The 24,110-nt window shown below is 41.4% G+C and overlaps 1 protein-coding gene across 3 annotated transcripts in view; it reads right to left on the bottom strand.

Annotated features, from left to right (window-relative positions):
* The window catches only part of aass (aminoadipate-semialdehyde synthase), a 61,643-nt gene that overhangs the window by 1,466 nt on the left and 36,067 nt on the right, over positions 1–24,110 (bottom strand). For all 3 annotated transcript variants that reach the window (XM_052030477.1, XM_052030475.1, XM_052030476.1), the window contains 10 exons: positions 21,310–21,431; positions 18,422–18,551; positions 17,551–17,661; positions 12,511–12,619; positions 11,858–11,998; positions 10,011–10,178; positions 5,755–5,850; positions 3,003–3,118; positions 2,262–2,350; positions 477–653 (listed from right to left, as the gene is read on the bottom strand). In XM_052030477.1, coding sequence (XP_051886437.1) covers positions 477–653; positions 2,262–2,350; positions 3,003–3,118; positions 5,755–5,850; positions 10,011–10,178; positions 11,858–11,998; positions 12,511–12,619; positions 17,551–17,661; positions 18,422–18,551; positions 21,310–21,431 — 1,259 coding nt within the window. The remainder of the gene's footprint in view (positions 1–476; positions 654–2,261; positions 2,351–3,002; positions 3,119–5,754; positions 5,851–10,010; positions 10,179–11,857; positions 11,999–12,510; positions 12,620–17,550; positions 17,662–18,421; positions 18,552–21,309; positions 21,432–24,110) is intronic.

Genomic DNA, 24,110 nt, shown 5'->3' with positions numbered 1-24,110 from the left:
ACAAGGTTCCACAGGAAGCAATAAGATAGGTGACCAGTGTGAAGTAGGTCAAGGACAAGCAACACAAGTTCAATGGAGGATCTGTATTAACCTAAATTGGCAGGCACTTCAATTTGGCTTCTCGGATAAAAGATGACACCACCATCAGTTCCATACTCTTTCAGCACAACACTTATCAGAAATTCGAATTACAGTGTCAAATTCTGGAATGGGATTTGAATCCACAAGAGGGAGATGGGTAAAAGTGGGGTAGGCCAGAGTTGGGGTCAGTGGTGATGTATTAGGGCAAGTGGGTTCATCTTCCAAGATCCTAACTGTTCCGACTCCCCTGGCTTCATTCTGCTAATTTTCTAAAGGATCCTGAATCCCCCACCCCCCCACCTTATTCAGTACGACCACAGACGCAAAAAGTACACAGAATCCCTTTCGATATATGGAAGCACCTACATCCGTCTCACAAAATAACATGCACCTACCATCCAGAACCATCTCAGCAGCAATTGCACATGGATACCCAACACATTTTGCCATTGCGGAGAAGCCACCAACATCACTGTAGACTACCAGACTATCGTGTTTGGTTTCCAGTTGACCCGAGGGATGTCTAATCCCGACGTCATTTCGCAAGACAACCAGATCTCTTTCACCGGGAGCTGAAACAAAAAGCAACACAATTACAACTTGAATCGAAATTTGGAGACACAAGAGACTGCAGATGCTGGAATCTGGAGCAACAAAGTCTGCTGGAGGAACTCTGTGGGAGCGGGGCGACAAGGAATTGTCAACACATCAGGGCTAATGCAGGGCTTCAACCTGAAATGTAACATTTCGTTTCCTTCCCTTCCCTCCCACACAGATGCTGCTTGACTCGCTAAGTTCCTCCAGCAGATTGTTTGAATCAAAACTTGTTTTCTGTTTCTCATAGAAAGCACAGGGATACTGCTTGCCTCAACTGACTTATTATCCCGAGTATTATCCCCAGCATTCTCTGATGGACAGATCAATCTTGTACAATGTTAGACATCTTCTTAAATGGTATCCTTTCCTAACATTCTATTTTTACTATCTTTCACTGCTAAATATTGTCAGCTCAGGGAAAAGTAATGGATCAGATAATGCTGTCCACTGTCACCTCACTCCTGGTCTTGGTTTACATGAAGTGGTATAAATTACAGTGGAATATATGATATGATCAGCAGCTGGGCCCACTATCCACAGAATACCCCTGAAACCCCTTGACAACAAGCAAGACCCACTCCCAGCTGTCAAGATTCTTGAATATCTCTGAACATCCAAGACTTGGTGAGTTGTTGCCATGGATTTTGTGGATAGCATGCACAGCAGCTACAGTGCGTTGGCAGTAGAGAGCGAGTGGATATTTAGAATGGTAAGGGGGGTAGCTGTCAGAGATCTGCCTTAAACTGACTGGTATTGAGTTTCCTTAGTTGAACAGCTAGGAATTAGTCCATCACAATTGATGCACCTTCTAGATGATGGTAAGACTATGGTGAGTCAGCAGTTGAGTCACTTACCACAAGATAAGCAACATCTGACCAGCTTTTGCAGCCACTATGTTTGTGGCAGTTTCAGCCAAGTTTCTAGTCAATTGTGGCATTCAATGTAATGATTCTACTCACTATTTGGACAACAACAAAAAAATCTTTTTTTTAGAAAAATAAACTGTCCAACCAACTGCATATTTTAACATTTAGATGTTTTGTTATAGTTGTTTTGAATTTTCTTTCCTTCTTTGCTATATTTCACTTCTCTCAAATGGAGAAGTGATGATTATCTACTGCTGATTTAGACTAACTAATTTGAAATGGGAATTTGGCACAGGATTGGAAGCAGAGTCCACCAATAGACTGCAAGCTTCCCATATTCCAACCGTGACACACTTCAAAGGCAATTTATCGGCTGTGAAGCACTCTGGACTATCCTGGGATCAGGAAAGCCACTTCATAAGTAAAGATTTTTTCTTATCTTGGAGATAAATAAATACTAAATGCTAACATTCCTTTAGGGGAAAAAACCTTCCCGTGACTCTGCTCAGAACTTGTTTAAAAGTGGAATTGAATCAACCCCAGCTGTTTATTCTGGTAACTTGGCCTGTTCACAAATTGATTCTTAAACTAACAGGACAAAGCTCAATTCCTACAGTACTTTTGTAGGTCTTGCCTTCGTTTTTTTTTTATCAAAATCAATTTTTACATTAAAGCCAGAGTAAGTTATTTCATTAGAAAATGTAGTACTCCTCTTACCAAAGGAAAGTTTGGGCTCAATGTACTTTGCAAAAGACTCCACAAGGCTCTGTCCTTTCCGTACTGGTTCATCTTCGAACAGCCCAAGCCTTTGTCAGAGCAAATAAACATTACTCAAAGTAATTTCACAAAACAAGTTTATTAAAATAATATTTATAGATGGCAAAGACATAATTAGTTAGGTCATGCAAGGACGAGAGCTCGAGACATCAGGACAGTTTATGCTGCCTTGACCGATTCAACCTGGTGGTAGGATTATGAACAGAATATGGTGGAAAGTGTGGAGAAACAGAGAACCTCCACAGCACTGGAAGAAGATCAACATTGTTCTCCATCAGACCATGCACAAAGATATAAACGTTCTCTAAACTATGTCTTAATGAGGAACTATCTTAAGATTACCAGAAACTTATGTTGGTTATATTGTTTGTTCTTACTCAGCTGCTCAAATCTGATAAGCACCTGACTACTTTTTCCAAACAAATACAAATATGGCAAATTTTGAGTCTCAGGAATGCCCAGGTCTCAGCCAAACTGCTGGATGGACTGCCAAGCAAATACAGTATTCCATCTCAGGCAGGGGAGGAGCATTTAAATTGTTCAGATCATCATAACTGAGGTGGATCATCTTGGCAGATAAGTAGTGGTGCTGAGAAAACTCCACTAACTATCCAATTCTAAGACACAAACAAAGTAAGTGATCTTTGACAAATCACAAAAAAATCCAGGTGCTCTTCTTACCATTTCAATGCGTTCATTCTGTCATCATCTCTTTCAATCTTTTCATACACAGCTTCTTGGAGACTTTGGACACTGCTGGATGGTGGAATTCCCACCTGCTTACACATGAGCTCTCTCTGTACGAACAGTAGAGTTTCAAATAGCATTGCAATAAAGGAATAAACAGCAAGAAATGGGGAAACAGGGATAGAGGCAGCAAGGGAGGACAAAGAGGGAAGGAGATGCACAATGAAAAGGCTTTCTCACACCACATTGAATGTACTTCTATCATTTTGTTCAATTGTTTGATTACTAGCTGGCCATCTGATTTGAATTCAACACAAAATGAACCATTATTTTTACAGAAAGATTATAGCAAGCCAAAGGTGTCTATTTACTACGTACAAGAGCAAAGAGATCAATTTGAAGGTAAGCCTGGAGGAGGTTACAGGAGATGCTGTAGCACAAGATCTACTGTGCCAGTTCCTCACTTTCAAAACCATTTGCAAACAAATTCTTAGAGGAAATCAACAGCAGATTTTTTTTTATTATTAAAACAGCTATGCTGGAAAGTACAAGTCTCCTGTTGTGGTCAAAGTAATAAGGGAAGTTCACTGACAGCCCCATCCTCCCTCTCTCATGTTGCCAACTAGGGCTTCCCGACCCCTCATCTTCACCAGCATCAGTGGGCCAGATCGTAATGTCCTCTGCCTGGAATTACCACTCATGGTCCAACAGGCCTGCACTTACCTGGGCCATATACAGAGAGCCAATCTTGCACCCTGCAGTCCAGCATCATGGTCCTAATAGCAATTAGGCTGTGGGTACCAGGGAACCAAGGCCCTGCCCCCAAAACAGCCCTGACAAAAGACAAAGCTGGGGGTGGAGCTTGCCTTCTGTTGAAGCTGTCATTGATTTAACTGTTTTTCAATAACTTTCCAACTTGGAGGAACGGACTTGACGACATGATATTGCTCTGTTTCTACTGAGAAATTTTAGCCCAGTCTTTTTTCCCCCTTTTTTTTGTTGTTTGTTTTTCTTTTGAAAAGTTTTTTTTTTGTTTAGTTTATATTGTTTATAATTTTTTTTATTGATTTGGGTTTTTTAAAAATTTATATAGTAAATCTTTTTCTTTCCTTTCTTTTATATTATATTCATTTACTAAGAGATCGTTGGATCTACAGATTTTTTTAATATTTTATTGTTCTTTATGATTATATATGCTATGATTGTTATCCTGATCTCTTTGTATTACATGTATAAATATTGATGCTATATATCAATCTGTATTAATTTGAAAACTAATAAAAAGATTGAAAAAGGAAAAAGATTTAACTGTTTTTAAATGCCTCTGACATTCATACATATCTTGAAATTTAAAATTAATATACATATTAAAAATGAAAATGTGAACTAAACATTTAGAAATAATTATTAAAGCAAAATAATTTTAAGTAACATAATTTCCCCTTTGCCTCCTAAACCTATTCTCTGCCAATGTCATTGAAATCAATAATTAAAGGCAAATAAAAACACCAAGAAATAAATTGAAACAAAAACTGAAGAAAAATAATTAATACTAACTTAGCTTTGCCTTGCCTCCCAATCCACACACCCATAGTCACTTGGACCCTACACCAGCTCTGACCTGGCATTAGATCTGATTAACAATCAGACCTCATTAGCCAGTGATTCCAGAGGGAGACCCACCCATATCCAGCAAGACTCAGCCGAATCCATTGCAATCAAAGATAGCTCTGATGTGCTACCCAATGGCACACACGCACTTTGTGATTCTTCTTCAGCAATCTATTGGGATGACTTGCTTCCACTCTTGTTTTGTGGGTTTTGAACTGACTGATAAGGCCAAGGTGGGAATGATAGAATCTACAATAGATGAGGCAGGAGGTGCCTGATGGGGCAGGGTGTGGGTCATTTGCAAAGTGCTGTGCTCCTTCCACCACTCACACAGAGCTTGTGTGTGCTCGTCATGCACAGACTCTAGCTTGTCCTTCATCCCTAATGCTCCTCTCCATTTTCATGGGCTAAGGATTCCCAAAGATCAGCAGGAATGTGGACCTGCTGTTCTCTTCCCGTTTCAGAGCTCAGAATAGAGCATCTGTTTGAGAAGTCTGGTGTCAGACACGTTAACAAAGAGGCCTGTCCAATGGAGCCAGCTCAGTATAACTAGGGCCTCCGGGATGGGAGGTCACTTATGCTTCCAATGAATTTGGAGGACTTTGGGGAGACAATTTTGTTGGTTACTGTGCCACTGGCTTATCAACTGAGCCATTGGCTCATCAGTTAGAGGCAGGACTCTTTCCATCAGTAAGAGCGGGAAAAGCAGTGACCAGCAACTCCAGACTACTTCAGCATCTTCTTGAGCACCCCCTGAATCTGGAAATTTGTGCAAAGTCTTTTATTTTCAGTTTGGGTTGATAAATTGAATGTACAAATGCCAAGTGGAAGGAAAAGAAAACTACTTTTACGGACAAAAGAAACAAACGGAATAAAAAGTGATTAAGATCAAAATAGCTTCAGATATTCTAACACATGGTGACAGAAAATCTGAGGAAAATATTACCGTTGAGAAAAGAAATATTAAAGTAGCTCAAAAATTGACCCAGATGCCAGTAATAATACTGTACATTAGCTGAGAAGTAAGATTAGGAAAGACCAGCAGCAATCACAATTACACAGCAAGCTTCAAATGCCCTGAATATAAATGTGTATAGCAACCCTGTGCACTTTTCCTTGAAAGAAAGAGACTTACCCAGGTTATGGGAGGAGCTGCAGGAGCGAGCAGGGGACATGGATCAGGATTGATCAATCCCATCTTGTGAAGTCCTTTCACTACATTTGCATATCCCTGAAAAAGAACACAAGGCAATTTTTATTACTGTTGCTATGAAAAAAGCAATTTGACTGATTAAACATTATCTGAGATCACTCTTGGTTAAATGATTGACTTTATTTCCTATGGTATGGTTGATTGGCTGTTGATGAATATTTAATGAAACAAATTGGTTGCTAAGAAGATAAGTGTTTAAATCCTTCTTTTACAAGGCATGAAACCCAATTCCCTGAATCCTCTGTAATGAGGGAGGCTCAGGATTATTCCACATAAGGACATGGAACAGAAAACATAAGCTGATGTTCAATAATGGGCAAAAACCCATCTGCAGGAAAATAAACCAGTGCAATAATGCAGCAACCTTCTCACAACAACATCTCTCCAAAACAGCATTCACGTAAGGAAAGGTGAAGCTGCTTAATAATTTCTGTGTGAAATACGAAGGACGAAAACAGATTTCTAAATTAATTCTCAGCATTGGTAAATTCAACACGTCTATTTATTTGAAGGAAAACCAGAAGGAGAATAATAATTTGCATTAATGCAACATCTTAAACATTATAATATGCCCTGTGCCTCACCAAAAATTTATCAAACACAATTAAAGCCAGACAACATAAGAGATATTTAAGCAGATAACCAAAAGGTGTGGTTAAAGTGGCAGAAATTCACACTACATACACCAATTAAAAAGCAGCACCCAGCAGTCCCCAGTCAGAGTTGAAAGTCTGTGTCTGCATAAGGTTAGTGAGACTGCACCAGGAGTGGGCAAATGCAAACACCCCCAAAGAAAGGGACATTAATAGCCTCTACTATAGTTTGCGCGCAACATACTTCCAATAGTAATGTCTGACGTCTCTCAAAAATAAACCTCCTGGAAATTGGGTCTACTACAAACTGCGTTTGTAATTAGGGTTGCAAATCTCAGCTGGAAACATTCGAATAGGATAGCTGTATTTCGAAAGCATGACAAGTTCAACAAACCTCACAATACACATTACTCCAGTATTGACCATTTGTTTTCACATGCAAGTTAATCAAGAGCAAAGGGGCTTCAATAAAAAGTAGTCACTGATGAAAACAACAAGAATGAGAGCGGCCATGGCCTTAGAGCTGGGATATTCAGAGAGCAGTTGGAGGGAATGTGGAATTCACTCCTGTAACTGTGGTAACAAAAGAGTGGTCTATCCACTGTCTGCCACAGGATGACTTTCCCTGTGATAGGCAACAGGAAGACCTCTCTGTAGTTACCATAATTGGCCTTGCGTCCTTCCTTGAAGATGATCATGATTGCATCATCTCCGGGGTCCCATGAACATCCTCCTTTTTTTTCCCTGGCGCCAGAACTGAGGTTGTAGAATTGTTTAAAAAAAAGCTTCACCAGTGAATTTTAGAATCTCTTTGGGGACACGCTCTGCTCCAATACCTTTAGAGACACAAGAGACTGCTGATGCTGGAATCTGAAGCAAAAAAAAACAGACTGCTGGATAAATTTTCCGGGTCGAGCAGTAGCCGTGGGGGGAAGGGAATCATTCGTGGTGACAAACATCAACATTTCCTTCCTTTCCCCCACCCCACAGATGCTGCTCTACCTGCTGAATTCCTCCAGCAGTTTGTTTTTTGCTCCTTGTTATCTTTTAGTTGGGGTATGGCCATCTTGATCTCTTGTTGACCGGGAGAGGTGGCAAGACTGGCTCGGATAGGCTGTTGTGGGATGGTGTTAACGGCACTCTCATCAAGGACAAAGTTGCAGTTGAGGCATTCTTCAAAACGTTCCTTTCTGCAGTCATTGATTGCCTCTCTACCCCTGATGTACTTGCCCCCATTTTTGGTTTAAGGTGAGGCTTTGGTTCTTTGAACTGTACGTAATTTTTTTTTTGCAGTGCTGAAGAACCTGGGCACATTATGGTAGTCAGTGAGTTGGTGAGCCTTCTGTGCTCTCTCCATCCACAACCTGTTCTTTTGGTTTTGGGTTTTCTGCTGGACTTCTGCCTGAAGATACCTGTAGAACTGTTGTTTTCCCTTGAGAAATGGTGGAAGTTCCAATCACTGAACACTTCATGTTTGTGGTTAACCAGCTCCACAATCTGCTGATCAATCTTGTCCTGGTGCTCCTTGGTACGGAAACCAAGAGTCTCCTCATAGGTACCAATTATGCTAGAATTCAGGGTAACCAAGAGTGTTCATATCCCCAATTTCTCTCCCCACCCCTGCCTGATCTGCAGTGGTAAAGTTTCAGTGTTCCTGATCCCCAAAGGAAGTTGCAGGTCCCCGATCCCCACCCCACAGATCTGCCTCTTGAGCCCAATCTCAGGAGAGGAGGCCTCAACGGCATATTTGAAAGCACAGAAGTGCACATCACTCTTTCAGTTAACTTTTGACATGATGGGACAGAGATCAAACGGACATTTCCCACTGCATCTATGCCTTACTAATGCTGCCTACAAGATGCATCAGAACTTCCAACCACATGCCTGATGCACCTGTTATTTCCGAACTTACTTCCTCTAAAACTCCGAGGCAGAAACCACCAGGACTTTGAGGTTTACCACACTTTTGTCCCTTCATTTATCAAATAGTTTCCCCGCATACGTAAACCCTAACAAGTCCCTTATTCACTATTAATGTCCTTTGAAACACAAGATATATCATCCACTTTCTCTATCGGTCCTGATGCAAGTTCTCAACCTAAAACGTTGACAATTCCTTGCTGCCCCCCCACCACCGCCCCACAGATGCTGCTTGTCTCACTAAGTTCCTCCAACAGTTTTTTTTTACCATGAAGGCTGACAAGCAAGTTTGCCGCATCCTTATTTACTTTTGCCATGCTGCTCAATTTCCACAAGCCTTTATGTAAAAAAGTGTTTCCTAACTGAATGATTCAGTTTCAATGTTAAGATTATGCCCTCCTATTCTGAACACTCCTCAGCCACCTGAGGAAACAGTTATTCCTTATCTACCTGATCAACTCTTTTATACTCCCAAATCAGATCATCCAATAACCTTTTGAGCTCAGGTAATACAAGCCTATACAGAATTAAATCTTTCAGCTCCAATATCAATCTGTTCCCAGGCACCCTCCCCCCACAAGACTCCAAAGCCAAAATGCCTATCCTAGTATGCCATGCCTAGAAGTACCTTCTATATTGTATAGGAGACCATTCATCCCCATCAGGGCATGCTGGTTTTTGGGGGAGCAATCCAATTAGACCCACTCCACCTCTCCTTATTTCCCTGTACCCTGGCAGGTTATTTTCTCCCACAAAAGATGCCTTCCATTACAACTCCCATCATTGCAGAACTGTGGAGTAAAATTTAGAAATATTTTCTCATTTGCCACAGGGGAAATGCTAGGACATTGCTCAAAAGTAATCTGAGAAATTAGTATTGGAGATTATGACTAGGATTGAGGGAATGGAACTTTCAATGCAGTCAGAAAGTAATCACTGAAAGGATGATGAAATTTGTAATAACTTTCAAGACAGTTAATCAACCCCTCAAGATTCGATAAATACTATTCAGATGGTATATGGGTATCATTAATAAGGCTTCACATTTGAAGAGCTAAATAGGCTTTTCCTATTCATGACATCACTTCCATTCTGCAGGGCGGCACGGTAGTGTAGCGGTTAGCACGACGCTATTACAGCACCAGCGATCAGGGTTCGATTCCCGTCGCTGTCTGTAAGGAGTTTGTACGTTTTCCAGTGTCTGCGTGGGTTTCCTCCGGGTGCTCCAGTTTCCTCCCACATGCTAAAGACGTACAGGTAGGTTAATTTGGGGTTTAAAATGGGCGGCGCGGACTTGTTGGGCCGGAAGGGCCTGTTACCACGCTGTAAATAAAATTTATAAAATTTGTAAATTTATAAAAATACTTGTCAAGTACCATGCCTGCAAGCTTTGTCTGACTATCCTGTTAACTGAGGGCAGTAGTCTCAGACAGAAGGGAATAATGCCATATCCACCTTTGAACAATTTGACAGTCAGTTTAAACAGCATCCCATGTTGACCATCTATCCATTAATGCTCTACTTTCCTAGGAAGAGCAATAGTCAGTGCTTTAATGACTAAACCCTGCACAATAAATCTCTATTGTCTCATACACAGCCTCCTCCATCACAGTTCCTATTGGTGAGTTGGCATTTCAATTTATATACTAAGTTTTCCATTCTTACCTTGTATCTCAAAGAACCTCGTAAAAGAGTGCAAGCTGACGGGATACCGAATGCCTTGGCGTACTTGATGCTGTCTCTGTTTGGTATACCCTCCAGATTGAATCCTGGGAAGAAATTCATTGGCCGAGCATAGTCGAGTACAGCACCTCCAGCTGGGATGTCAACAACCTGCAGATTAAAAACATCCAGTGTACTCCATTTACTGAGCAGAGAGGAAAAGAGCTCACAAATATTACAAGCTTCCACAGGGTTCTCCCAGATGTCCAATATAATTTTGGGATGGAAAATCCCAGAGAAAAATAGTTACTCCATCAAATGAACTCATGAGAGAACTATGAAAATTTTCTATCTCACTGTTTTTAAAATCATATTCAGTATGTCACTGTTTTTTTGTAATAAAAATTCTTCAGTCACCAGAGAGTTAATTTAAATTCCACAGCTACCATGGTGAGATAAAAATTTGTATCTTTGGATTGTTAGCCCAGGACTCTACTTGACTAATCTAGTAATTTAAGAGCTCTACTAACCCTACACATTCCTAAAAGTTGTAGCTAAATAAATTCCTTGGTCACCATGTACTACAAATAAATTCTGAAGCTATTAAGCTTATAGCTTGTCAGAAATGTCAAACAAAGGAAATAGTGACAAGCATGTACATGACACTGGTGAGCACTGAGCAAATTGTTACCCCATGTCGAACAATGCAGTGACCCAGGTAGAATGGTAGAACAGGGCTACCTAACCCCAGTTGGACATCATTATCAGTGGTACTAATAATTTGATTTGGATTTCTACAGAGTAAATATTGCACTGAAGAGGTCCATCAAAGCTACTAGTCAATGACAACATGTATCAAGCTATTTCAGAGCTTCAGAAAGTACAGAAAGATATCAACTTTTGACCCGACAAAAATGGACATGGAGTTCAGTCACTGAATGCATGGATTTTTTTTTAAGAAATGCTGGCAGTCCAGCATTTATCGCCCATCCTTAATTTCCCCTGAACTGAGTGGCTTGCTAGGTCATTCAAGAGTGGCCCTTGTTGGTGGACCTGGAGTCACATATCAGCCAGATCAGTTAAGCATGTCAGATTTCTTCCCACAAAGAACAGTAGTGAACTAGATTATTTTTTACAAGAATTCAATAGTTTGGTGGTCAAAGACTTTTTTCTGTTTAGGTCCAGATAATTAATAATTTAAATTTCACAGCTGCCTCCAGGAGATTTGAATTTGCATCTTTGTGCTGTTAGTCCAGGTCTCTAGTTTACTAATCTGGTAATTTAACTGCTGTATCAACACTACACATTCCTAGAGCCGTAGCTAAATAATTGAAATCTGGTTCTATTACCAAGAACCCTTTAATTACTTCATAAACTTATAATGTTTAGTGGTTAAGACGGTGTTCTATTTTATCTTCCATTGTCATATGGTTACTATTGTTCCAGTGTTGCCTGGAAGGCTGTGGTTTTAATTGACATATCTAGGAAAATATAGCTACTTGCAAACAGAGGTCAACTTGCCGATAACTACAGCTATTTATAAACTTTAGGTCAATGGTGGGCGCTTGCAGCTACTTAAATCTGCATCGAAACTCTTGAGGTCAATCTGACACTAAGTGTAGATGATTTGATCAGAGGTTGGTAAACTCTGCCATAAAGTGCAACTGATCTGATCCCAGACTACTACGTGCATTGGGGTGGATTCAATCCTTGTTAATGAGTTCCTTCTGACAGCAGTAATGATCACTTTCACAGTCAGTATTGAAAGGAGCTGTTTATCATTACTGCAAATTGCATTTGCTTCCCAAAAAAAATAGTAAAAAGTGGTCAGTAAAACCGGAACATTTTACCTCTCCATCCTTTAAGTAAACAGCTGGACGGACAGTGTTTAACAGAGCTCCAGATGGACTCCAGCTGAACTTGTATCCCAGAGGGTTATCAGAACATTCAGGGGCGGGGAGACCTCCACAGAAAGATACATATGATTCCACCTGAAGAAAAAGTCATCGCAGCAACACAAGTCATGCTCCAGTACAGTCAATGCACACATCAGTTTTACGATTAAATATCTACACGGTTGGTATATGGGACTTTACTTCTAAACCTCCTATGCATTCTTTACACAACTGTTTTCACCCTTTAACTGTGTTTCAAGCTGGTTTTTATGTTATCCCACAAGTGACATGTCATTACTATTTCTATTTTATTCAGCTACAGGTATATTCTAATAAACATTGTTAATTACAGTGAATTTCAGAGCAACGTACGAGTAGACAAAATGGCACGCTAAGCTTGTTCTGTAAAAAAAAATATATTCAATATGCAAAAGGTATATTTAAAAGTCTCTTAAAGCTCAGAGAGAACGATTTTAATGAACAGTTTCATTGAAAATTGTCAATTCTATAGAACTGGAATTTGAATGTTCTGATTGACTGGTCCAAATGTTTAAAGAAAAGGAGATGATCCCTTGTGGAGATTAGCATCTTAAAACAATGGCACTCACTGTTGATCCTTGCTCCTTTGCTTCATCAAAACGACGCATCGCCAGCATGTGGTCAATCCCTGGATCCAGACCAATCTCATTTAAAATAGTAACCCCGGCATCCAGTGCACTAAACAGGAAAAGTACAATGGAACGGCAATAGGGAAATGCCCAAAATTCAAATCACCAACACTTCTTTCCTTCCACTACCACGTTCATAGATACAGAGAAGGCTCATCAAGAATCAGTCACTGTACAATATCTGGCCATTTATGCACAAAGCAAGGAATTAGTACAAGCATCCCAATGTTATTTTGTTAATGCACAAGGGTTGAGTTTTCCCTCTCACACTGTCAATGGAGCAAGTTGTGAAAGAGATGAAGTTGCATAAGGTGACATCACTTGAAAACATTACAATACAAAATGCATTAGGGATAATACAATATTTGTGCCTAAAAAATCCAGGGTAATCTAGTGGGTGGACAGGAATGGCAGTAATGTTGGAAAACAGTGAGATTTTTCAGTCATTTTCCCACAGAATCAAAATTCAATTATTACTGACGCCCCTGGCCCCAAGTTAGCAGGTAGTGCATGTTTTTAAATTTCCAGGGAACAGAATTTTCACAGAAAGGTTACATCACTATAAGTGGCCCTTCACCCTGCCAATCTGTACCCGCTTCACGTAAATGAAATTCACTGGTCCCACTTCCCTGCAGTCTCCCCAATGGCTGTCTCCACAACTAATCTTCCAGACTTTAACCACTCACAGCATCATTTCCCTTCATATTGTTTTTGCTTCTTTTACCAATCATTCATTCCATGACATCTGGTTCTTAACCAAACCACCAAAGGGAACAGTTCCTCTCTCTGTTCAATCTAGATGCTTCATGATTTTAAATGCCTCTACCAGATCCCTTCACAATCTCCACTGCTCCAGAGAACTGCCCCAGCTTCCCCAATCTATTCACACACAAGTCCCTCATTCCAGTGAGCATCTTCTGCACCCTCTCTAAGGATTTTATATCTTTCCTAATGTGTGGTGGCCAGAATAGGGCACAATATTCAGTTATGGCCAAACCAGTATCTTATAAAGGTTCATCCTGACATCCTTACTCTTGTATGCAGTCCCTCCACTTATAAAGCCCAAGATCCCATTCTTCTTAAAACCACTTTTCCGGTCTGCTCTGCCACTTTCAACAATTCATCCAGGTGTCCTCCCGGATCTCCATTCTTGCATCTCTTAAAGAACTATGTCCTCAAGTTTGCAATGCTCCTCCTCATTCTTTCTACCAAAATAGATCGCTGCATTTTTCTGCATTAAATGTCACCTGCCATGTCTCTGCTCATGCCACCAGCCTTAATGGTAGACTTTAAGGAGATGTATTATCTTTGTCACTTATTATGCTTCTACGGTTTGTCTCATCTCTAAATTTGGAGACTGTGCCCAGTACACCCAAGTCCAAGTTATAAATATAAATAAGCAAAAGCCGTGGTACTCGTCCCAACCCCTGGGAAAATCCTTTACACCCTCCCTGATAAAAACAACTTTTCACTGCCACTCTGTTCTCTGTCACAGCCAAATTTCCATCCATGCTGCTATTGTTCCTTTTATTGCATGGAGTCCAGTCTGATGACACGCTTATTTATGCAGTACTTTATCGAATGCCCTTTGGAATCCATACATACTGCGGCAACCCCATTTTTCACTTCAACCCTATGACATCAGCAAAATATCAGTGTAGTCAAACACAATTTTGTCTGACAAATCCATGCTATAATTCCCTAATCATCCAACACACATCCAAGAGGCTGATAATTCTCTCGTTATTGTTTCTAAAGCTTTATGCATCACCAAAGATAAACTGATTGCCTAAATAGATTTATCCCTATATCCTTTTTGAAGAAGAATGCAGCATTTGCAATTCTCCAGTCCGAAGGTACTACCCCTATACCTATAAATGTTGGGGTATTATGGCAAAGGTCTCTGCAATTTCCTCCCTTATTTCTCTCAGCAACTTCAGATGCACCCCAGGTAGACCAAGTGACTTATTCACTTTACGTGTGGCTAGTCTTTCTAATATCTCCTCTGTGATAGACCATCCAGAATCTCAACTGCACCTTTGCTGTGACTCCAGCAGCAGCATCTCCTTTGGCAAAGACTGATGTAAAATACCCATTCATAACACTCTCATATGCTCTCTGCCTCCACAAGCTGATTTCCTTTTGGTTCCTGATCTGTCCCACTTCTCCTCTTACAGCCCTTTTATTATATGACTTGTCTATAGAACATTTTTGGATTCCCATGTATGTTAGTTACCAGTCTCCTCTTATGCTTTCACTTTGTCTCTCATTTCCTTCCCTTCTGAATTTTCAATTGACCTGGTTCTCACTTGTGTAAATCAACCCCACCTTGTGTTACATTTTGGTCAGGATCTTTTTGACCATTCAGGAAATCCTGCTTTAATTTCCCTATCCTCCATCCTCATGGGAATATACTTTAACAATGCTTGAATCATTCCCACTGATCTACTGCTTTATTATACTATGTGTTTCATATAAAATTTTCTGTTGTATTGATCGTGAGGCAGAATAATATTTATACAAGTGTCCCTTATATTTGTATTTGTTAAATTTCTTTTAAAAAATGACAGTTCCAAGGCACTGTATACAGAATGCCATCGCTATCCCAAACTTGGTATTTTCAATTATATGAAACTACAGACAACTTCCATCAAGACACATGCTTGGTTCTAGACAGCGGTTTACTGTAGACAGCATCTTAGAAAGTCAAGCAAGCTCGGAGCAAAGGATTATAGTGGAAGAAGGGACAATCAAGAACATTGTGGGGAAAAGCAAAACTGTAGATGTGTGAGGTGGAGGTGAATCCCTGGGCTGAATATAAGCCATGGTAATGTCAGTGCATGAATGTGTACTAAGGTCAAAGGTTCATCGAAGAAGATTCCTTATGTATTATTTGTTGATACCCTAATATACACAAAGGTCAGTGCAAACCAACGCTGTCCTATTGTGCTGCTTACTCCTTGTTATGTATCTTGGTGGTAACACAGTCTCCTTATGGAAAAATTAACATCACAATCCCTTGGTGTGTGTGGAAATGGCCAAAGCTACCAGAGATCTTTCATTATTTCTTTATGGGAAGGCAGCCGTATGAAACATGCCCAGAGGGTTAGAGGATATTACTCTCTAAATTAGTTTATTCAAAGTTGTGTGTGCACTTGTTGAAAGGGTGTGTGACAGAGGGAAGCTATGATACTTACAACTTGAAAGTAAAACACAGATGTCCAACAACAACTGAAAGAACCAAATCCATTTTTTAATCTATTTATTCCCAGTAAATGAGCAAGTGCAGCTATGAAATAGTTAAGAATTAGGCCAGATAATTCTTGTGTACATGACAACAGGATTCCTGTGCTATCAACCATACGGAAAAAATCAGCAGTAGCTTCTGGCTCCCAACCCTGTGCTGTTGGTGTCGGACTGCCTATCACTGACCTCAGGGAATTACTACACCCTTATATAACACCGTGGAGAGATGCAGCATTATCAAGTGGAAACCACAGGCGGTGCTTGGGTTTGAAGGACAGAAGTAACACAGGGGAAGGGATGAAAGTATCACACAATCTGGGAGAGGTTGAGAGTGATTAAGAGTTCCAGCCAAAACAGAGAGAAGGAAGAGCATCAGCTTGGGGTGGGGCAAAGTGTGCCATGATGAACAAGAACGTAGAGGTGAAAAGGAGACTGCAGATGCTGGAATCTGGAGTAACACACAAAATGCTGGAGGAACTCAGTGGGTCAGGCATTATCTATGGAGGGAAATGGACAGTTGATGTTTCTGGTCGAGACCCTTCCTCTGGGCTTAAAAGATAGAGGGGAAATTGCCAGTTTAAAAACATGGAGGGAAGGGGTGGAGCGAGAGCTGACAGGCGATAGGTAGATCCAGGCGAGGAGCTGTGATGGACAGATGGGGGGGGGGGGGGGGGGGGGGGGGGGGGGGGGGGGGGGGGGGGGGGGGGGGGGGGGGGGGGGGGGGGGGGGGGGGGGGGGGGGGGGGGGGGGGGGGGGGGGGGGGGGGGGGGGGGGGGGGGGGGGGAAAGAGTAGGAATGGTGCCAGAAACTGGGAGGTGATAGACAGAGGAATCAAAGGGCTGAAGATGATGGAATCTGATGGGAGAGAAAGGTGTAGCATGGAATCAAGGGAAGGAGGTGGGGAGGGGAACCAGTGGGAGGAGTGTGTGGTTGATGGGCAGACCGAGAGGGTAGTGGAGGGGAAAGAGACAGGGTGATCGGAGCTGGGTAGATCAGGAGGAGAGAGAAAAGGGACAGAGGGAAGCAGTTTACTGAAAGCTGGAGAATTCAATTTTCATGCCACCGATTTGTAGACTACCCAGGCATAATTATAAAGTGCTCTTCTTCTAGTTTGCTTTTAACCTCATCTTGGCAGTACAGCCGAGGACAGACATGTCAGTGTGGGAATGGGGAGGAGAATTAAAGTGGCTGGCAACAGGGAGATCCAGACTGCCACAGTGGACAGCCTTTTGGATGGACAGGTGGAAAGAACTGTGGCGGTGTCTAAGTTATCCTCAATGCCCACCCTGATCTCTTTCCACTCACCAGCTGCTGGCTGCACACTTCCTCCAAGAATGAAGTGCCCACCCACCACTGCCGGCTGTCCTCTGCAAGGTCATTCCCCAAGTGCTGACTTCCCTTCCCCTCACACATTCCCCAGCTACTGCTTTAAATATTTTTTTAAGTAATTATGCAATTTCATTTCAAAAGCTATCAGGAAACTGTGTCAATACTTGATTCTGCTTCTGCTTCCTCTAGTTAATGACTGATTGTGTAGTTCATAATGAGTAATTTACAATTTTTTCATCACTTCCGAAAATGCAAACACTCGGAAATTTACAAAGAAAAAAAAGCTCTTTAAGTGAATTTTCAAGACAGCAGTCAGCTGAAAGTTCAATAGCAGAATCTTCTAAGCAATAAAAAGGTCTTGGCAAAATTCCACAAGGAACAGTCAGGTCTTCCTGCAATACCAACCTCTCATGCATTTCTTTCATTTCAGGAGTCTGGTAGCTTGCTGTCACCATGTTCACTTTTTGTTTGATGCATTCCTTCATCACCATCGGATGAAAATTACCAGGTAGTAAACTAAATGGGGATTAAAAATCATAAAGATCTAAAGACTGCTTTAGGGTAAGAATGATTAATAGCACAAGCCCAAGGCCCTCAGCACAGCAATGTGTTTGTCAATAAACACTGTACTACAGTTAGCAACTTTCACTAATGCCATTAGGCAGAGAGCTCATATATAATGTCCAAAAAATGTTCTTACAAAGAAAAATTATATCATTAAATGACTTCCATTAAATAGCGTTCTATACATCCCCAGCATAATCATTAGTAACAGTTCATCTAAACTCTCTAGTTTAATTAGGAACATTCAGTGGGGGTGGAGGGGAGAATGGATTCACAGCTGTACAACTTGTTTCCTTATCAACCAGCTTTTTTTAAAATTTTATTTACAGTGTGGTAACAGGCCCTTCCAGCCCAAAGAGTCCGTGCCGCCCATTTTAAACCCAAATTAACCTACCCGTACGTCTTTGCAATGTGGGAGGAAACCGGAGCACCTGGAGGAAACCCAGGCAGACAGCGATGGGGATCGAACCCCAATTGCTGGCGCTGTAATAGCGTCGCGCTACTGCTCTATAGTAGTCTATAGTAGTAAAGAAGCTCTGCACAAAAAAGTTGTATTCACCCAAAACTATTCTCAAAATGATGGCCAGACAATATTAAAGTCCACCCTTTAGCTGACAATGTTTAAAGTACTGAATTACTCACAGGTGATGCCAAGACAGGAATTAATTAACACAAATTCATTACTGAGTCAGCTGGGTGGAATGTAATCTACCTGATTACAATGTCATGTGATTTCACCAGTTCTGCGAGTTTGCCAGGTTGCTTTTGCACATTGAGTGTAACAGGAGTGGTGTGGCTGTAGTTTGCAACCAGCTTTTCCAGTTGGTCTTTCAGAACAGCAGCTACAGAACAAAAAAATACACAGATTGATCTTCAGCTCCTTCTTTGTTTTGGAAGTAATTAAAATGTAAAATTTAAAACAAACAATTTTGAACTATTAAAAATAGCAATAAAAGTACTGGTTAATGACAGGTCTTCCAAAAACACTCAGGTTACAGGAAATTTGAGACATACAGCTGTTCAACATGTTCACCAAATTCAAATTAGATGGTCTGCCCTGTCCTCATAGTTGAGTGCACGGTCACTTCAGAGTCAGTTTGTGATCCAGCTGATAATCCAGAGCAGTTCTGAGGGAGTGCTGCATTATCAGAAGTGCAGTCTTTAAGTGAGACACGAAAATTAGGCCTCCACTTTACCCTCACAAGTGAATGCAGATAGATTCCATCGCAATACTCTTTCAATGCCAAGGTATTCTCAAACTGTATCCCACCAATATCAATGAAACAATCATCTCATCATTATGTTACGGACTCAGTGAATGTCCCTTTAAGATAGATAGAGATAGAGATAGAGAGAGATAGAGAGATAGAGAGATAGAGAGATAGAGAGATAGAGAGATAGAGAGATAGAGAGTGTGTGTGTGTGTGTGTGTGTGTGTGTGTGTGTGTGTGTGTGTGTGTGTGTGTGTGTGTGTGGCGTGCTTACATCAATAGAAGATAAAGGACGTAATGACGTTATTAAAGAAGCAGAAGAAGAAGAAGAGAGAGAGAGAAGGGAGAGAGACACCAGCCTGCTAGTTTTCTCTATCGATGGATGAGAAACAATAACTGTGTCTACCACTGAAATCCATGTATGGAAGTTGGAAGTAATCCGGTGGAGTTCACTTTGTTGCTGACCTGTAGAAGGAAACAGGTATTTGTGTGTGGACGACCACGTTTCGGATGCTTTTCGGGGTGAGGAAGTCACTACCAAGTAAACACTGAAGTGTCGTTTGGGTTCCATCATGGAACGTTTGGATTTCGTATTTACTCTCTCTATGTTTCTCTACGTCTACGTCTTATCTTCAGACAACGGTGGTTGTTGAAGAAGCCCTTGCTCATGTTTCACCTTATGGCTTGCAGAACTGAACTTTAAGAACCATTCCTGAACTTGGAGTTTGAGACTTTGTCTCACACTCACACACACACACACACACACACACACACACACAAAGAGTTTAGTTTTGGGGTTAACGTTCAAGGTTTAACATTTTTGAATTCTAACATACTAACATTTTTACTTCTATTTTACGTATTATCATAAGTAGTGATTAATAAAATAGTTTTTAACACTGAATCATGCTCAGTGTGTTTCTTTTGTTGCTGGTTCGTGACAATTAGCACAGGTCGTTCCTGGGACCTTGCTGTTTGCAATTTGGCTGCTAGATTTCCAACATACTTTGGGAAGCACTGCGACAAACACAACATAAATGCAAGTCTTTTTTATTGCTAGTTACAGGTTGGAAGTGGTGAGAAACCATGGACAAATACTGAGCATTCTCAGTAGCCATTCCATAAACACTCCTAGCATTCCAATTGCAAAATACTGCAGGTGCTGCAAATCTGAAATAGAGCAGAAAATGCTGGAAATATTCAGCAGGCCAGGCAGCATCTGTAGAGGAAGAAACAGTTCACATTTCTGATCATTGATTTTGTGAAAGATCATCAACCTGAAATGTTAACGTTTTTCTCTTCACAGAGCTGCTTATTTCCAACATTACCTATTATTATGTAACATTCTCCTGAATATTTCCTCCTTTTAGCTGTTTGCATGTGATTATACGCTTACTTGAAATACTAATGAAAAAGCATCTCCTTAAACCTACATTCATGTTGCTGGAGACTGTCATCAGCACGTGACAACATAAAATCCAGCAGAAGAGTGGGAGAGTGGGCAAAGAAGTGGCAGATTGAATACAGTGTAGGGGAGTGTGGGGTTATGCACTTTGGTAGCAAGAATAAAGGTGTGGGCTATTTTCTAAATGGGGAGAGAATTCAGAAATCTGAGGTACAAAGGGAATTGGGAGTCCAAGTTCAGGATTCTTTTAAGGTTAACTTGCAGGTTGAGTCGGTAGTGAGGAAGGCAAATGCAATGTTAGCATTCATTTCGAGAGGACTACAACATAAAAGCAAGGATGTACTGCTGAAGCTTTATAGTGCATTGGTCAGACCACATTTAGAATTTTGCGAGCAATTTTGGGCCCCCTATCCAAGGAAGGATGCGCTGGCCCTAGACAGGGTCCAGAAGAGGTTCACAAGAATAACCCCAGGAATGAAAAGTTTAACATAGGAGGAGCATTTGATGTCTTTGAGCCTGTACTCGATGGAGTTCAGAAGGATGAGGGGGGATCTCATTAAAACCTATCAGATACTGAAAGGCTTAGATAGAGTGGACATGGAGTGAACATTTCCATTAGTAGGAGAGTCTAGGATCTGAAGGCACAGCCTTAGAATAAAGGAATGTCCTTTTAAAACTGAGGTGGAGGAATTTCTTCAGTCAGCGGGTAGTGAATCTATGGAATTTGTTACCACAGAGGGCTGTGCAGGCCAAGTCATTGGGTGTATTTAAGGCAGAGATTGATAGGTTCTTGATTGATAAAAGGGTTACAAGAGAAGGTGGGAGAATGGGGCTGAAGAATAAAAATCAGCTATGAGTGAATGGTGGAACAGATGATGGGCCAAAAATGGCCTAAATCTGGTCCTATATCTTATGGTCTAAAAGTAACATTGAGTAGGGCCCTGATTTAGTATTTACCAGTTAAGGAAGAAAGTGCTCACTTACCAACAGTCACCTCGATGTCAGTGTCCTTGGTGAAATACTGCAAGACAGGCCCGGACACATACCCAGCTCCAAGCAACAGCACGCGCCCCTTTGGGCTCATCGTTCTAATTTGAGCAGACTCCCTACAAAGATGGGCATCACGGTAAAGCTGCAGATGGTGAAACAACTCAAACAATATTCTTTAAAAACATGGAAATTGCTCAAATTAATAAACTTTGAAATAGCAATCATTCAAATTCTGATTCAAATGTTAACTGAAACACAGCAGCACCAAACAAGACTCATTATAAATATACACTAGTACCCTGCTCAGTGCTTTCCAGACAGTGGGCTGATCTATTACAGCTATTTTAGTCCTCCGGTCTGATCACTCTCAGTGGCACATGCCCTTGTATTTAAAAAAAATCACCAGCTAATTCTGTGCGTTAGTGTGTTGGAAACCCGGCGCAAAATCCTGCCCTTCACTTCACTTCTAGCTGCCAGTTTCCCTCCAGCCCTGTACTCAATCCGTTCACAGACCTTAAGTCCTGACAACCCAGGTTGATCCACAAACTGAGCACCCAAGTATATGCATGCACTGACCGACAACCCTCCCCCAGGAAGTGGGTTAGGAGTTCACCAAAATCCCCACCCCCAGTTAATCATCATTGGGTGTCTTGGAATCAAAACTGTTAATATGTGGTTCAAGCCCAACACATCATTCTTGGGAGTTAAAGTTTAGCCAATGTTTCAGTGGTAATGTGTACAGATCCAAACAGCTACTTCACTTCAACCATTCGGTTCTTGAACCAACCTGCACAACCCTAATCGCTGGGTTTAGCAAATACCATGACCACTTTGATCACTTTGCACTAAAATGGACTTTATTATTGTTCTAATTGTGTTCTTTCTTATAAAAATTATTGATGTCTTTTTTTCTTGTGAATGCTGCTATGTGCCTGTGATGCTGCTGCAAGTTTTTCATTGCACCCGTGCATACATGTACTTCTGCATGTGACAATAAGCTTGACTTTGCACCATCCTTCTGATGAATCATGTGGTCAGACGGCACACAAAACTTGCACTAAGGTACTACTATATATTTAAACCATGATAAGGATTAAGGCACTCTTCTGGGGAAAACAAATCTCTGCGGTTCACACAATCATCATATAGAAGCTGGAAACAAAATCAAAACCAGCATCTCTGTGCAGGGAATCACAAATATTTTTTGAGAGATTAGCAATTACAGTTAGCAACCACAGAACCACCATCAGCAAGCAATTTGCCTTGTCTCATTTAGTTGGTTATTTAGCCAGGATGGCACAAGAAATAAAGAAAACCTTGCTGATCAGTGCACTGTTCGCTACATTTGTCAGCCAGAGCTTATTACTAGCGGTGACCAATCCTTGCTCACCACTGACTAACTATGGCAAGGCCAAGTGGTGTGATTTTAGACTTTGCACAACATCACGCTGTCATATGGCAAGGGAGAGGGGGAAAACAGGGTGCAGCAGAACAAGCCCTACCCATGAAACAGCTGAAAAAAAATGGTATCCCTGGCTTCACCTGCTCTCAAACCTATCAAAAATATTGAATGGTTCTGAAGGTTTCTGATTCCAACCATCAAACAAACTTGATGGTATTCATACGGAAATGCTGGCATCTCCCAGCAAGTTCAGACCCTTTCCACAGTGGGAATTGAGTGAGTCAAGTAATGGACAGAAATCTTGAGGAAGCATTGTCCCAAATTTCAGGTGTGAACTCCACAACAGGAGAAGCTCCAGTTCCACAGCATGCTCCATTCCCCACTTTCCTCTCCTGTCAGATTCCATCATCTCCCAGCTTCTGGTGCTATTCCCACCCTCCCTTCCCCCATCTGTCTATCATCCCTCCCCACCTGGATCCGCCTTTTGCCTACTTGCTCTTGCTCCATTCCTTTCCCTCCACTTTTTTTTACATATATGGCTATCGCCCCTCCCTCTTTCAGTCCAGATGAAGGGTCATTTCCCTCCACAGTCGCTGCCTGAGCCACTGAGTTCCTCCAGCTTTCTTTGCGTTGTTCCAGATTCCAGCGTCTCAAGTCTCTTGTGTCCCCAAGCTCCAGAGGAAGAATGACAATTTATTATTCTACCTCATAAACCCTATATTATTTCTTATGGTGTACCCTAATAGTAGCTTTACAAAACATGACAGGCTTCTATTGGAATTAGTCACAACTGTCGAGAAAATTGAAGCGTGATGGTATTTTTGGCAGCATTATGCAATTGAAAATTGATTCTCTTCTCCTCCTCCATCCAGAGTGAAACTTGATGATGGCCATTTCAAGGTCATCTCTTGGAAAATTTCTATCTGAACTCAGTTGCAGATGTCACTCCCCATGCAACAGCTCTTTTCAAGCACTGACAGGGAACTTAGATCATGTTGTCATGGGTGTGCCTGCCATTTGGCAACCCTAGGAGATCATACTCCCCTGCATAGTATTAGGCCAGAGGCCTTTAGACCAAGGAAATTACTAACATTGGCATCCCCTTATCCAGAATGAAATGACCTCCCATCACTCTTCACTCTCTCGTTTGCTCCCAACCAGAGGCCCAAGGTCACCTGCTGGTCCTGCTCCCGTCCCTCCTGAAGCCGATACGCTGCAATAGATGTCAGATTCCCCACCTCCAATCCCTGCCCTAATAACTGATTTCTCACTCCCTATTCCCCATACCAGTCCTGACACATCATACAGAACATCAACAGCTAGTCCTTTCTGATCCAACCTCTCCAGCCCAGCATCAGCCCCCAATTCTTCCCCATCCCCCATCCCCCTTCCC

The sequence above is a fragment of the Pristis pectinata genome, chromosome 15 (assembly GCF_009764475.1).
Source record: "Pristis pectinata isolate sPriPec2 chromosome 15, sPriPec2.1.pri, whole genome shotgun sequence".
Classification (NCBI taxonomy): Eukaryota; Metazoa; Chordata; class Chondrichthyes; order Rhinopristiformes; family Pristidae; genus Pristis; species Pristis pectinata.
This window is presented reverse-complemented; position numbering and strand designations above follow the sequence as displayed.